This window comes from Bos grunniens, chromosome 11 (assembly GCF_055505025.1).
Source record: "Bos grunniens cultivar Pamir isolate PY7600 chromosome 11, Bosgru_T2T1.0, whole genome shotgun sequence".
NCBI classification, from domain to species: Eukaryota; Metazoa; Chordata; class Mammalia; order Artiodactyla; family Bovidae; genus Bos; species Bos grunniens.
In genome coordinates this window covers 34,419,757-34,434,328 of record NC_141175.1, presented here as the reverse complement: position 1 = coordinate 34,434,328, position 14,572 = coordinate 34,419,757, and the positions used below count along the sequence as shown (strand labels likewise).

The following is a 14,572-nucleotide window of genomic DNA, read 5'->3' as shown; positions in this document are numbered from 1 at the left end:
CTATTTTTAGGGTTTTAAACTCATCATGGGAGATCCCCAAATAATAACATCTGATTTCTTGAATTATGCACTGAAGATTGCTCCAAGCGCTTTACATGGACTACTAATCCTCATAACCATTCCACGATAGATCCAATTACACTACCTACCAAAGACAGTGAACAAGTGAAGTTGTTCAGTCATGTCCGACTGTTTGCGACCCCATGGACCCCACCCCATGCGACCCCATGGAGCCCACCAGGCTCCTCCATCCATGGAATTTTCTAGGCAAGAGTACTGGAGTGGGTTGTCATTTCCTTCTCCAGGGGATCTTCCCGACCCAGGTATGGAACCTGGGTCTCCCACATTGAGGGCAGATGCTTTACCCTCTGAGCCACTAGGGAATCCCAACTACCAAAGATAACATGAGTTCAAATTTAACACAACTGTTGACTAGCAATGAAGAAAGAAGAATGACAGTTACTGGAAAGAGTGACAAAATCAATCGACAAACTACTATTTAGAAGAGGCAGTACTGCAATTAAGAATGTCACTCCCAACCTTACGTTCAGAGCATGTAATGCCTCCCAGCTCTGCTATTAACATCCTGTAAGACCTTTGTTTAAACTATTTTGAAATAGTTTTTCATAAAAAAAAAATACACACACAAAACTATTTCCTGAAACTTATTTCAAAATGCCTCCATCTCCGTATCTATAAAATAGGAGTAATTCAAGAGAAAAGGAAGTATTTGTAGCAGCTTTATGGTGAATAAAGATGTTGTATATCTTAACAATGGAATACAACTTAGCAATAAAAAGCAATGAACTTACTGCTACACATAAAATCATTGATAGCTTCCAAAATAATTATGCTGAGTAAAGAAGCCAGACTCCTCCTTCTCAAAAAAGACAAAGAAAGGTAACACATTACATGACTGCATTTGTATACAGTACTAGAAAACGGAAACTGGTCTATAGTGACAAAAAGCAGAGAGTGGTTGCCTGGGAACCAGGGATAGGCAGGAGGGAGAGCTTACTAAGAAGTCTGAGGAAACTCCTGAGGTGATGGATATTTTGGTTATCTTGATTGTGGTGATGGTTTCACAGATTTATACATATGTCAATGCTTACCAAACTATAATATGGGTGGTTTACTGTATTACTAGTTATACCTCAATAAGACTGTTGGGGGGAGGAGGGGAGAAGGAATAATATACATCTCACAAGTCATTGTGAACACCTAATATTCACTGAAAATACAGATATTATAATTTTAAAGTCTATGATACATACTTGAATGCAAATTTAAAGAATTTTTTTAATACTTCAATGGGTCAAACCCTTCACAAACTAATGAAAATAATGCTAAAGCTTATAAAGATTTATACACACTAAGGAAAACAAATATTTTAGCTTAAGACCCTCTAAACCAAAAAAAAAAAAAAAAGATTATATTAATTTTTATATGGTGTTCCCGAGCCAAGTATTGTGCTAATGGCATTACATAGATTACTTCATTTAATCCTTGTAACAATCTTTTAAGATAAATGATATTATCTCCACTTTACATGTGAAGATATAAGGGCCTCACAGTGGTATGTAACTTACCCAAGTTCATACTATAAATGGAAAAGGTAAAACACTCAAGTCAGCTCTCATGGACTCCAAAGTCCATGACAATTTTTTTTAAAACATCACTGAGGTGGGAGGGGGGTTCAGGATGGGGAACACATGTACACCCGTGGTGGGTTCATGTTGATGTATGGCAAAACCAATACAATATTGTAAAGTAATTAGCCTCCAATTAAAATAAATAAATTTATATTTAAAAAATACATAAAATTAAATAAATAAATAAATAAACATCACTGAAAGGTCACCTGACTACTGGCTTGGAAAGGGAAGTCTCCTAGAATTAAACAGTTGACAAGGAAGGATTTCACTGTCTAACGTTCAGGAAACTTGGCATTCTACCACATAAAGTAAGTAAATTAGAATCACTTACCATATCTGTAGCTTGATCTTCTTTCCTTGTAATTCAACTGTTTTGATCTTAAAGTCTATTCCTACAACACAGGGGAAAAAAAAAAGGTAAATTGTATCTATGGCTCTGAATATGGCTATACTAAATTTAATTGGCATAAAAACACGCTTTCAAAATGTCTGGTTCTGGAAATTTACTATGTATGCAATTTTGAGCAAAGTGCCCAATTTAAAACATATGTAAGATCCAAGATAGAAAAGAATTATATAGCTTTTTTACAATTAGGAAATTGAAAGAAAATTTTAATATCTAATATTTTAATGCAAAAGAATAAAAAGATGTTTCCTTATTAGCAAAGAACCATCGCCTTCAATAACTTGCAGAAAAGAGTACTACCAGGGATAAACAGGGTCATTTCATAATGATTAACATGTCAATGAATTAGAAGGCATAAAAATATTATATGTTTATGCATCTAGTAACACAGTTTCAAAGTACATGATGCAAAAGTATTATAGATCCCCAAGGACCTGTCTCGCTCTTTTTACCAACTAAATCTTAGCTAAGCCCTTTCAGTTTGTTTGCTGCTGCTGCTGCTAAGTCACTTCAGTCGTGTCCGACTCTTCACGACCCCATGGACTGCAGCCTACCAGGCTCCTCTGTCCATGGGATTTTCCAGGCAAGAGTACTGGAGTGGGGTGCCATTGCCTTCTCCGTTCAATTTGTTCCTACACCCAATCAAAAGGAAAAAAGGGCCATTTGTCTGACATTTATAAACCTCAAACTGTGTCTACAGCCTGTATTTTTGTTTCTCTGGGAATTACTGAAAAAAAAAAAAAAAAATCCTAAAAAATCCTAAAATGACCTGGTTGTCAAGACCAACTCTTGACAGGACTGAACAATCCAACTAACCCAATGAAATATAACAAGCAAACAAAAAAGGAAACCTGGAGGAAATGGGGGCAATGCAGAGGAAAAGATATAGTTCCTCCTTTTATCTTCTCAGAACAAGACAGAAGGGAAGGAAGTGGGGAGGAAGGAACAGAAATTCGAACTAGAAAACTCCCGGAAATTAAAAAGGCAGAAATAATATATTCAACAGAAAGGCTGTAAGGGAAAAATGAGATATCCCAGAAAATACAACAAAACGACAAAGAATGGAATATACGTGAGACATGCATGTCAAGGCAGAAGATCAAACCAGAGGCTGACATCTAACTCAAGAAGTTCAAGAAAGGACTTCCCTGGTGGCTCAATGCTAAGAATCCGCCTGCCGACTCAGGAGACACAGGTTCGATCCCTGATCCTGGAAGATTCCACATGCCTCAGAGCAACTAAGCCGGTGCAGTACGATTACTGAGTCTGTGCTCTAGAGCTCAACAGCCACAACTACTGAAGCCCAAGCCCCCTAGAGCCCATGCTCTGCAACAAGAGAAGCTACCACATAAGAGAAGCCTGCACACCACAACTAGAGAGTAGCCCTCACTCACCATAACTAGAGAAAAGCCCGCACAGCAACAAAGACCCCATGCAATGACAGAATCAAAGAAACAGAATCAAAGGAATCTGAGACTGAAAGACTCACCAAGCGCCTAGCATAATTAATAAAATAATATCTACACCAAGTTATACCATCATGAAATTCCATGGCTAAAGATAAATTTCAGGAATAATATATACAAAAGCTTGTAGAGAAACAAACTAGGCCATATTAAATAATCAAAAACAACAACTCTGAACAACTCAACACTAGAATCCAGAATACAAAAAGGTAAATAAAAAGTATTTTCAATCTATATCCAGCCAAAATCAAATGAGAGAGTAAAATAAAGGTATCTCCAGACATGAAAGATCTCAAAATATTCAGTTCCCATGTATTTTCTAAAACAGCTATGAGGAGAGGTTGCTTTACCAAGAACAGGAAGAAAAGAAATCCAGCAAAGAGAGTGATGGAGGGAATTCCCTGACAGTCCGATGGTTTAACTACAGTGGCCCAGGTTCAATCCCTGGTCTGGGAACTAAGTTCCTGAAAGCTGCATAGCATGGCCAGAGGAAAAAAAAGACTGATGTAAAGGGCAGTTCAAACTGGCCAAGAGAAGCCACCAGTTCAAAAAAGAATACAGAAAACAACAAGACAAAATGCAGAGAAAGGGTCCAAGAGGTATGCCTCCTAAGATGGAAGGGAATGAAATGGTATGACTGAAATTTAAATGAAAAGAAGAATTCAGAGCGTCTGGTAATTCCGTTGCAGAGTTTGGGATAAAGTATGAATGGTCCCTTGAAATCTAAGCAAATGTAACAATGAAGGGACTGTAAGATACAGTGAAAACAAAAAGCTGTCCAAGAAAGGAAACACAATTATAGTACACTACTTGACTTAGCAGTTAACTTGTGCTAGAACTAACTATAAGGAGAAGGCAATGGCACCCCACTCAAGCACTCTTGCCTGGAAAATCCCATGGACGGAGGAGCCTGGAAGGCTGCAGTCCATGGGGTAGCTGAGGGTCGGACACGACTGAGCGACTTCACTTTTCACTTTCACGCACTGGAGAAGGAAATGGCAACCCACTCCAGTGTTCTTGCCTGGAGAATCCCAGGGATGGGGGAGCCTGGTGGGCTGCCGTCTATGGGGTCGCGCAGAGTCGGACACAACTGAAGCGACTTAGCAGTAGCAGAACTAACTATTTGAGAAGATAAAGGGAGAGGTGCCAACAATGTCTCATATTATCAGAGAATTTACTTCTCACATTTCATAACAACAAGAGAAAATTTCTCAAATTAGCTTTAAAAAAAAAGTGGAATATGGGGTTGAATACTGGGAAAAGTTAACACACAAGTGAGCATGGGGCAAGGATTTATTGCTGCTGTTGTTGTCTTGAACTACTGTGTAACTTCTAAAACTCTGCAAGTATTTATTACATTAATAGAAATAAAGATTAGGTTAACAGAGGAGGAAGTATGTTTACAAATGTTCTCTCTACTGTGCACGCACTCCAACTTGATTACTGAATTTCTAGCACGGCCCCAAGCCACCCCTACTGTCTTATTCCCTCCAGTCTCTTCTAACAGTCACTCTCAAACACAACTTTTACAACTGTGCACTTTTCTAATACCTTTGTCACGCACTTTCCACACCCCCATAGGTTGGAAAAACCTACACTTGAAGACAAAACAGAAAAGTTTTTGATACAATTTGATCAGAGCAGAATTGATAGCTCAGTTGCCAAGGGAAGCTAGGGAAACCTATCATCCTTTAAGATTTTGCCAGGAGGAATCAGATTCTCCTGCAACACTATCATTTCTTAAATTACCACAGACTAGAACAGAATCATAGGGTTTAACTCAACCAGAGATTTATCTCCAGGTTTTGCTTACGTAAAAACATACTAGAGGAAATCCTCGCTTTTTACAGACTCCTGGGATCCAGTTCAAACGGGTATTTCAATTTACCACAGTCTAGCTCATTTATCAATTTTCAGTTGCTCAGGAAAGTGAGAAAGTATCAGCCAAAACATTTGCTTTAATGATGCTATAGAAGCACCATCCAATGGCAAGAAAAATAACTGCAACTTCTAGTCACTATAAAGAGTAGTTCTCCAAAGCCCGGCTTCTGATGACACATCAATGGTAATCAATGCAAGTAGAAATAAGCTATATAATAAACTCCAGACAACAAAAGTTTAACAACTTACAGCTAAATAATCAGTATCTGTGGTTTTTACAAGTGAAAATCAAGAGTTTCACCACACCAGAAGAGGAAGTAAGAATTGCACACCTGTAATCCTTTGAAAGTAGCTTAGTCTGATATATTTATAAGGCCAAGTCTAGTCATAACCCACTCCAGTACTCTTGCCTGGAAAATCGCATGGACAGAGAAGCCTGGTAGACTACAGTCCATGGGATTGCAAAGAGTTGGACACAACTGAGCGATTCACTTCACTAGTCGTAACAGCACAAATTTTGAAAAGGCTATTTTCCAATATGCACATTAGCTTCCTTCAGATCAGATCAGATCAGATCAGTCGCTCAGTCGTGCCCGACTCTTTGCAACCCCGTGAATCACAGCACGCCAGGCCTCCCTGTCCATCACCAACTCCCAGAGTTCACTCAGACTCACGTCCATCGAGTCACTGATGCCATCCAGCCATCTCTCATCCTCTGTCGTCCCCTTCTCCTCTTGCCCCCAATCCCTCCCAGCATCAGTCTTTTCCAATGAGTCAACTCTTCGCATGAGGTGGCCAAAGTACTGGAGTTTCAGCTTTAGTATCATTCCTTCCAAAGAAATCCCAGGACTGATCTCCTTCAGAATGGACTGGTTGGATCTCCAAATGCAAAATGCAGAAAAGTTCCAAGATCCTTTCATTTAATAGAAATAGCTTAGTAAACACTTTGAAAATTTACAACACACTAGGTACTGTTTTAAGCCCTTTGCATGGATATCTCATTAAACCATCAGAACAATTCTAGTCCATACTATTATTTCCATTCTATCAATGGAGAATAAAATAAAAACCAACAGCAGCAGCAAAGGAAAAATCAATTAACACTAATGTTTACTGGATAATTATTAAGTATTCTAAGCATTTCACGTGTAATATTTCATTTAATATTAACAAAAATCCTGATAAAGTACCAACATGCCTATTTTTTAAAAATTTCATTTTGGCCATGTGACACAGGTTTTAGGATCTTAAGTTCCCCAACCAGGCATCACACCTGGCCCCTGGCAGTAGACTACTAGACTACCACTAGACTACTAGTCCTAACCACTAGACTACCAAGGAATGTCCCTAATATGCCTATTTTACAGAGAAGAAAACTTAACAGTAATTTACTAAAGGTCACAGAATTAACAGATGGTAAAAACCAGGACTCAATTCCATGTCTGTTTGACTCTAGGCCATAAGGCCATACACACTCAACCATTTTTCTATCGAGGGAAAATTCACGTAACATAACATTTACCATTTTAAAGTGAATGATCCAGTATATTCACAATATTGTGTGGCAGAACCTCTATCCAGTTCTAAAACACTTTTATCATCTCAGAAAGAAACTCCATACCCATTAAGCACTGGCTTTCCATTACCCAACCCCAACTCCCCCGGAAACCACCAGTCTGCATTCTGTCTCTATAGATTTACCTCTTTTGGGTATTTCATATAAAAGAAAGCATGTAACATGACCTTTTGTGTCTGGCTTCTTTCAGTTAGCATATTCCCAAGGTCCATCCACTTGTCACATGTATCAATACCCCATTACTTTTTATGACTGAATAATATTCCACCACATGCATATAGATCATAAATTGCTTATCCAATCATCTGGTGATGGACATTTGACCACATCCTCCTTTTTGGCCTTGGTAAAGAATACCCAGGAATATGCATGTACATTTGTATATACCAGTACCTGTTTTGAATTCTTTGGGTTATACCTAAGGAGTGGAAGTTCTAGGTCATGTGGTAATTTTAGATTTAACTTTCTAAGGAACCACTGTTTTCCATGGCAGCTGAACCATTTTACATTTCCACCAGCAATGTATGAGCATTCAATTTTTCTACATCCTAAAACTCAACATTCAAAAAACTAAGATCATGGCATCTGGTCTCATCACTTCATGGCAAACAGATGGTAGAAAAATGGAATCAGTGGCAATTTTATTTTCTTGGGCTCCAAAATCACTGCAGATGGTGACTGCAGCCATGAAATTAAAAGACGCTTGCTCCTTGGAAGAAAAGTTATGACAAACCTAGACAGCATTTTAAAAAGCAGAGACATCACTTTGCTGACAAATGTCCATACAGTCAAAGCTATGGTTTTTAAAGTAATCATGTATGGGTGTGAAAGCTGAATTATAAAGGCTGAGCACCAAAAAATTTATGTGTTTGAACTATGTGCTAGAGAAGACCCTTCAGAGTTTCTTGGACAGCAAGGAGATCAAAACCAGTCAATCCTAAAGAAAATCAACCCTGAATATTCATTGGAAGGACTGATGATGAAGCTGAAGATCCAATCCTTTGGTCACTTCATGTGAAGAGCCAACTCACTAGAAAAGACTCCGATGCTGGGAAAGATTGAGGCAGGAGAAGGGGGCAACAGATAAAGAGATGGTTGGATGGCATCACTGACTCAAGGCACATGAATCTGAGCAAACTCGGGGAAATAGTGAAGGAGAGGGAAGCCTGATGTGCTGCATGGGGTTCATGGGGTTTCAGAGTCAGATACAACTTAGTGAATGAACAACAATTTTTTAAAATGTGCAATTTATAATACACATTTTTAACTTAGGACAGTCTACCTTCAAACAGTATTATACCACTTCTAGTATTAATACACAAGTACACTTCCTCTTTCTCCTATTGTTGTTTAGTTGCTAAGTCATGTCCGACTCTCTTGCAACCCCACGAACTACAGTCCACCAGGCTCCCCTGTCCATGGGATTTCCCAGGCAATAATACTGGAGTGGGTTGCCATTTTTCTCCATATCTTCCTGACCCAGGGACTGAACACACATCTCCTGCATTGCAGGCAGATTCTTTACCACTGAGCCACCAGGGAAGCACCTTTCTCCTATGACTGGACTATTTAAAAAATGTTTCTCTTCTATGTGTTACACTTCCACATTTCCCTAAATATGAATCCTACAAAATATAAAAAATTTTTGCTTTAAATAGCCAACTGTCTTTGAAAGAAATTAAAATTTAAGAAAAAGGTATTGCATATTTCCCACATATTTATCATTTCTTAATCTCATTCCTTTGTGTAGATGAATTATTTTCTTCAGCCTGAAAAACTTCCTTTAACATTTTTAATAGTTTAAGATTGCTGAAAAGAAATTCTCTCAGCTTTGACTGGAAAGTGCCTTTATTTTGGCTTCATTTTTTAAATATTATTTTTGTTAGGACTGAATTCTAACTTGAAAGGAAAAAACTATGTAATTTTATTGTCTTCTGGCTTACTCTGTTTCTACCACTCTTTCCCCCCATTTTGGGAAAACTGTAGATTTAAGAAACATTTTATTTTGAAATTATTTTACAAAAAAGTTACAATAGCTCAGAGTTTACCTATACGTTTCATGCAGCTTCTTCTAATGTTGATAGTATATGCATCAAAAATAAGGAACACTGGTACAAAGCAATTAATATATAACTACAGTTCTAATCCACCAGTCTTTTTTCTTTTTTTTTAACTGATGTCATTGTATTCCAGGATCCAATCCAGGTTCCCACTCTAAATTTAGCTGTCATGTGTCCCTAGCCTCCTCCAATCTGTGACAGTTACTCAATCTTTTCTTGTCTTTCATGACCTTGACACTTTTGAAGAATACTGGTCAGATTTTAGTAGCAGTCTCCCTCAATTTGGGTTTGTCTGCTGTCTCCTCATAACTGAGTAAAGTTATACATTGTTTTTTATAAGAATACCACAAAAACAGGACAGATGTAATGTTCTGCCTTTCTTGGTTCATTGTATCAAGAGGTATATATTACGGGTATCTTTTTTCTGTGACATTAACCTTAATAACTTGGTGCGAGTGGTACCCACAGTCTCTCTCACTCTCAGTTTACTGTTTTTCCCTTTGTAATCAATAACTTCTTAGAGAAATTGTAATCAATAGTATCTCTGAGACTATGCCAATGTTTCTCATCACACCTTCACCCACTGACTTTACCTTCTATCCCTGGATTGCCTGTAACAATAATCACTGCAGTATTCGCTTACGAGTGATTTTGCTTCAGTCATTGTTTTATACTTACTAACTGGGATTCTTCACTTACAGTTTGTCCCTTCTACTTACCTATCATTTGTTTGTTGGAACACATACCAATATGGACTAAAGGATGTTTTTATTCTATTGATAATAATGCAATACTAAAATTATTTAATTCCAACTTTAGACATCAGAAGCTCTTTCAAGTTGAGTCTTACATCCTTTTGACAACTCCCATCCTTTTTTGAGCACATCTTTGTTTTCTGGCAGCTCTAGGATCATCTTGGATTTCCTATAATCCAGTTCTGAAATCAGTCAGTTCTTTCATGAGCCCTGGTTCCTTTTGTTGAAAAATTGAATGAAGAGGCCAAGATCTGGGCACTAGATACGCTCACTGCTACTGGCACACCACTGCTTCTTCTAGGCATTTCCACAGGACAGAGAAAACATATTCATGTATGCTAATCCATCTGCATTTCCACAACCATCATAATGCATCTACATTAAAACCATCAGTTTATACTGATATTTCTGATTCCAATTCAACATCAGAGTTCCTTCTAGTCTTCTTCCTTCCTTACCTGTAACCTCTTTAACAATTAGAAACCTGGCTCTCATTATCTAAAATATATTTACTGATATGTTCAATCTTAGTATATAGTTTGACTTGCTAACCCATACCCTTATTAGAAATCAGATATACTAAAATACACACTTACAGTCCTTTTTATCTTTAGTCTTACAATATCAAATCAGAATAGGTACTTTGATTATCTTTTTCTTCCTTCTGTGTGGTTATGTTGCTCATTTGCTGGCTTACATTGTTTAATAACAATCAACATTTGCTGTAATCGTTGTTCTTTTGCAACTATAATATGGTCTTTTTCTCCCCTCTGGCTTCTCTTGAGGTTTTTCTTTGGTTTTTAGCCACTGATGTGTTTCAGTGTGCCTTTGTACTCATCCTTCCTAGTTTTATAAGATCTTCGGGATTAAAGTTTTCGTAGGTATTTGGGAAATTTCTAGCCACTATTTCTTCAAATACTTTTTCTGCAACCACAACATCCCTACCTCCCATCCTGGACTCCAAATGCATATATATGAGACCACCTGATGATAATGTCCCACACGTCACTGAGGCTCTTTTTGCCCCGAGACGTTTCCCCCTGTGCTTCATTTTGGACAGTTCCTATTACCTTACGCTGATTTTTTTCTTCTGCAGTGTCTTTTCTTCTTTTAATCTGCTGTTAAGCCCATCAGCTGAATTTTTCTCTTCCAATACTATGTTTTTCTGTTCTAGAAGTTTTTTACTTGTGACATTTCTCTCATGTTCACGCTTCCTTTCAATTCCTTAACTTAGCTCCATCTTAAAAATTCATCATCTCTGTCACTTCTGGGTCTGTTTCCATCAACTGATTTTTCTCCTAGTTAAGGGTTACATTCTCCTATTTCTTCATAGGTCTAGTAATTCTGGATGAATGCTGAACGTTTTGTATTTATTAATAGATGGATTCCTTAAATGTTGAGATTTGTTCAGCTAGTTGAGAATCAGCTGAATCCTTCTGAGGCCTGTTTTTCAGCACAGTTTTAAGGTGGAGCTTAAGTAGCCTCTTCTCAAGTTATTTTGACTCTATCCTTAAAGACTGCCATTGCTGGGGATTCTCTCAAATGGTTCTGATATTCAACAAAGTCTCTCCATTCTGGCTGGTCAAAACTAGAAATGTCTCCCAACCAAACGTGAAGTCCCAATATTCTAGCAAGTCTCTGGTAATTGTCCTTCCTCTAATAGTTGTTTTTTGCCCAGCCTACAGAGTTCCAGCCAGAGTCAAAGGAACTCCTCTGCATTATCTCTGCATCTCACTGTCCTGTAACTCAATCTTCTATGGTAATCACCCCTGCAAATACCAACCTCCCCAGTCTCTGTATTCTCTGACTTCTATCTCTTTCTCTCAACAAAACTGCCTCACCCTTCTTAGATTCTAACTGGAATCTAGTTTCAGAAACCAAGCCTGGGAGATAGCAGGAGTGAATGTTATATACCTTCTCACAGGGAATGCAGTCCTGCCTAGACTGTTACAAAATATCCAAAAACAGTTGTTTTATGTGTTTTGTTCAGGTTCCTATTTATTTATGGCCAGAGGGCTAATCTGGTACCCATAAATTGCTCTGTAATGTCCCAAAGTAAAAGTTCTCAACAGCTGTATTGTCTTCTAAAGATCAAGCAATCCTTAATCTTTTGGGGGGTATGTTCCAAACCATTTGAGAACCTACTGAAAAATCATGGTTCCTTTGCCTGTGACCTCACACCAATGTGCACACATATGAAATGTGAAGTAGAATCTCAGGGAATTCAAAGCCTCTGCCCAGTACCCGCCCTGCCCCGCCCCACCCCACCCCCACTGTGACTGTTTCAGAGGTTGTAACTTACAGTACTAGTGTACTATGCTATCATTCTTTCCAGGTTTAGGGTCAATTTTTATTTACTGAAAACTTGCTAAGGCTGAAATTAAAGTATTTGAGCTAAGGAAGTTTGTTATTTTAAAATCAAAAAAGACACACCATCAGATCACATCAGTCGCTCAGTCGTGTCCGACTCTTTGCGACCCCATGAATCGCAGCACGCCAGGCCTCCCTGTCCATCACCAACTCCCAGAGTTCACCCAGACTCACGCCCATCGAGTCAGTGATGCCATCCAGCCATCTCATCCTCTGTCGTCTCCTTCTCCTCTTGCCCCCAATCCCTCCCAGCATCAGAGTCTTTTCCAATGAGTCAACTCTTCACATGAGGTGGCCAAAGTACTGGAGTTTCAGCTTTAGCATCATTCCTTCCAAAGAAATCCCAGGGCTGATCTCCTTCAGAATGGACTGGTTGGATCTCCTTGCAGTCCAAGGGACTCTCAAGAGTCTTCTCCAACACCACAGTTCAAAAGCATCAATTCTTCGGCGCTCAGCCTTCTTCACAGTCCAACTCTCACATCCATACATGACCACAGGAAAAACCAGAGCCTTGACTAGACAAACCTTTGTTGGCAAAGTAATGTCTCTGCTCTTGAATATGCTATCTAGGTTGGTCATAGCTTTCCTTCCAAGGAGTAAGCATCTTTTAATTTCATGGCTGCAGTCACCATCTGCAATGATTTTGGAACCCAGAAAAATAAAGTCTGACACTGTTTCCACTGTTTCCCCATCTATTTCCCATGAAGTGGTGGGACTGGATGCCATGATCTTCGTTTCCTAAATGTTGAGCTTTAAGCCAACTTTTTCACTCTCCACTTTCACTTTCATCAAGAGGCTTTTTAGTTCCTCTTCACTTTCTGCCACAAGGGTGGTGTCATCTGCATATCTGAGGTTATTGAGATTTCTCCCGGCAATCTTGATTCCAGCTTGTGTTTCTTCCAGTCCAGCGTTTCTCATGATGTACTCTGCACAGAAGTTAAATAAACAGGGTGACAATATACAGCCTTGACAAACTCCTTTTCCTATTTGGAACCAGTCTGTTGTTCCATGTCCAGTTCTAACTGTTGCTTCCTGACCTGCATACAAATTTCTCAAGAGGCAGATCAGGTGGTCTGGTATTCCCATCTCTTTCAGAATTTTCCACAGTTTATTGTGATCCACATAGTCAAAGGCTTTGGCATAGTTTGTTATTTTAAAATCAAAGAAGACACACCATAAAAGGAGATTATTACAAAGTTCAAAAACAATCCAGGTATTATTCTTTCTCTACCCATGACAGATAATATTTCTCACATATCTTCATTATGATATATTGGCATTCTGATACTACAGACTAAAGAAACAAAGCTAAAGTAATCTGGATTTTGCACCTGATTTTCTAATTAGCTTTGTTTCATTATATAATTATTAAAAAGAAAACTGTTCTTTATTATCCTAGATCTAGCCAACAGCAATACTGATGCAGAATTACAAACATATACATATTTCACATGCATATTTATTCACCATTCTTCTCTGTTATTAAAAGCTGGCATTCTTCTAGGATACGAGTCCTTAAGAGTACAAGCCAGCTGTCAGGTCACATGTATAGAAACAAAACACCTCAAAAGTCACCTTAGTCCTGTGTACTCACATTAAATACCTGCTGATTTAAGTAATGGAAGGAAATTGAAAGGGTAGAGACACTACTCAAAATTTTGGAGGCACTTTACAGAACGCGGTAGTCTCCAAATTTATCTTCATAAATTCTTATTTCACCACAGCATCAAAAGCTCTTCCTCAACTATCATGATCCTTACAAAACTACTACAATCATATTCTGATGATCCATTAGGTTATACACTACACATCAGGAAGCAAATACAAAAGTGTAAGGCTGACAGTGAACCTGCCTTAGGAATAAAGAAATGAAGCATGGACCAAAGTGATGAAGGATTCAGACAAATGTGTTATCTGACTGCCACACATTAGCTGTGTTGCATTGGCGGAAACTTTAACCTCTCTAGACCTGTTTCCCCCATCCACAACAGTTATTAAAACTTCCATTGCCAATATGTTATGAGGATTACACAAGGGTTAAATGTGTAAAAAGTCTAGGATGGCACATAAAAAGCCTTCAATTAAGCTTTTCTATTGGTTTTAAACATTTCTTGCAAAGTCAGACAGGACTGAGCAACTAAGCACAGCTACCCAGTTTCATCCTTTTCCGACACTAGTCAGTCAAACTATCCTTTTTGGTCTGCCCTTATCTTACTCTCCTTGATCCAGACCAAACTGTACAGGCAGCAGCAACTCAAGTCAGCAATTTTGTTCTCAACTTCTCCAGAGTTTGCTCACTTATCTTCTACTCCTTCGCTGCATTCTACCTTCCTTCCCCTTTTATGGATATTCACAACTTTTCATGCATTAAAAGTGTTTACAGGGCTTCCCTGATGGTCCAGT

The 14,572-nt window shown here is 38.5% G+C and overlaps 1 protein-coding gene across 1 annotated transcript in view; it reads right to left on the bottom strand.

Annotated features, from left to right (window-relative positions):
* The window catches only part of RAB10 (RAB10, member RAS oncogene family), a 67,258-nt gene that overhangs the window by 18,176 nt on the left and 34,510 nt on the right, over nt 1-14,572 (bottom strand). The window contains exon 2 of the mRNA XM_086325925.1: nt 1,987-2,047. Within this exon, the coding sequence (XP_086182051.1) occupies nt 1,987-2,047 (61 nt within the window). The remainder of the gene's footprint in view (nt 1-1,986; nt 2,048-14,572) is intronic.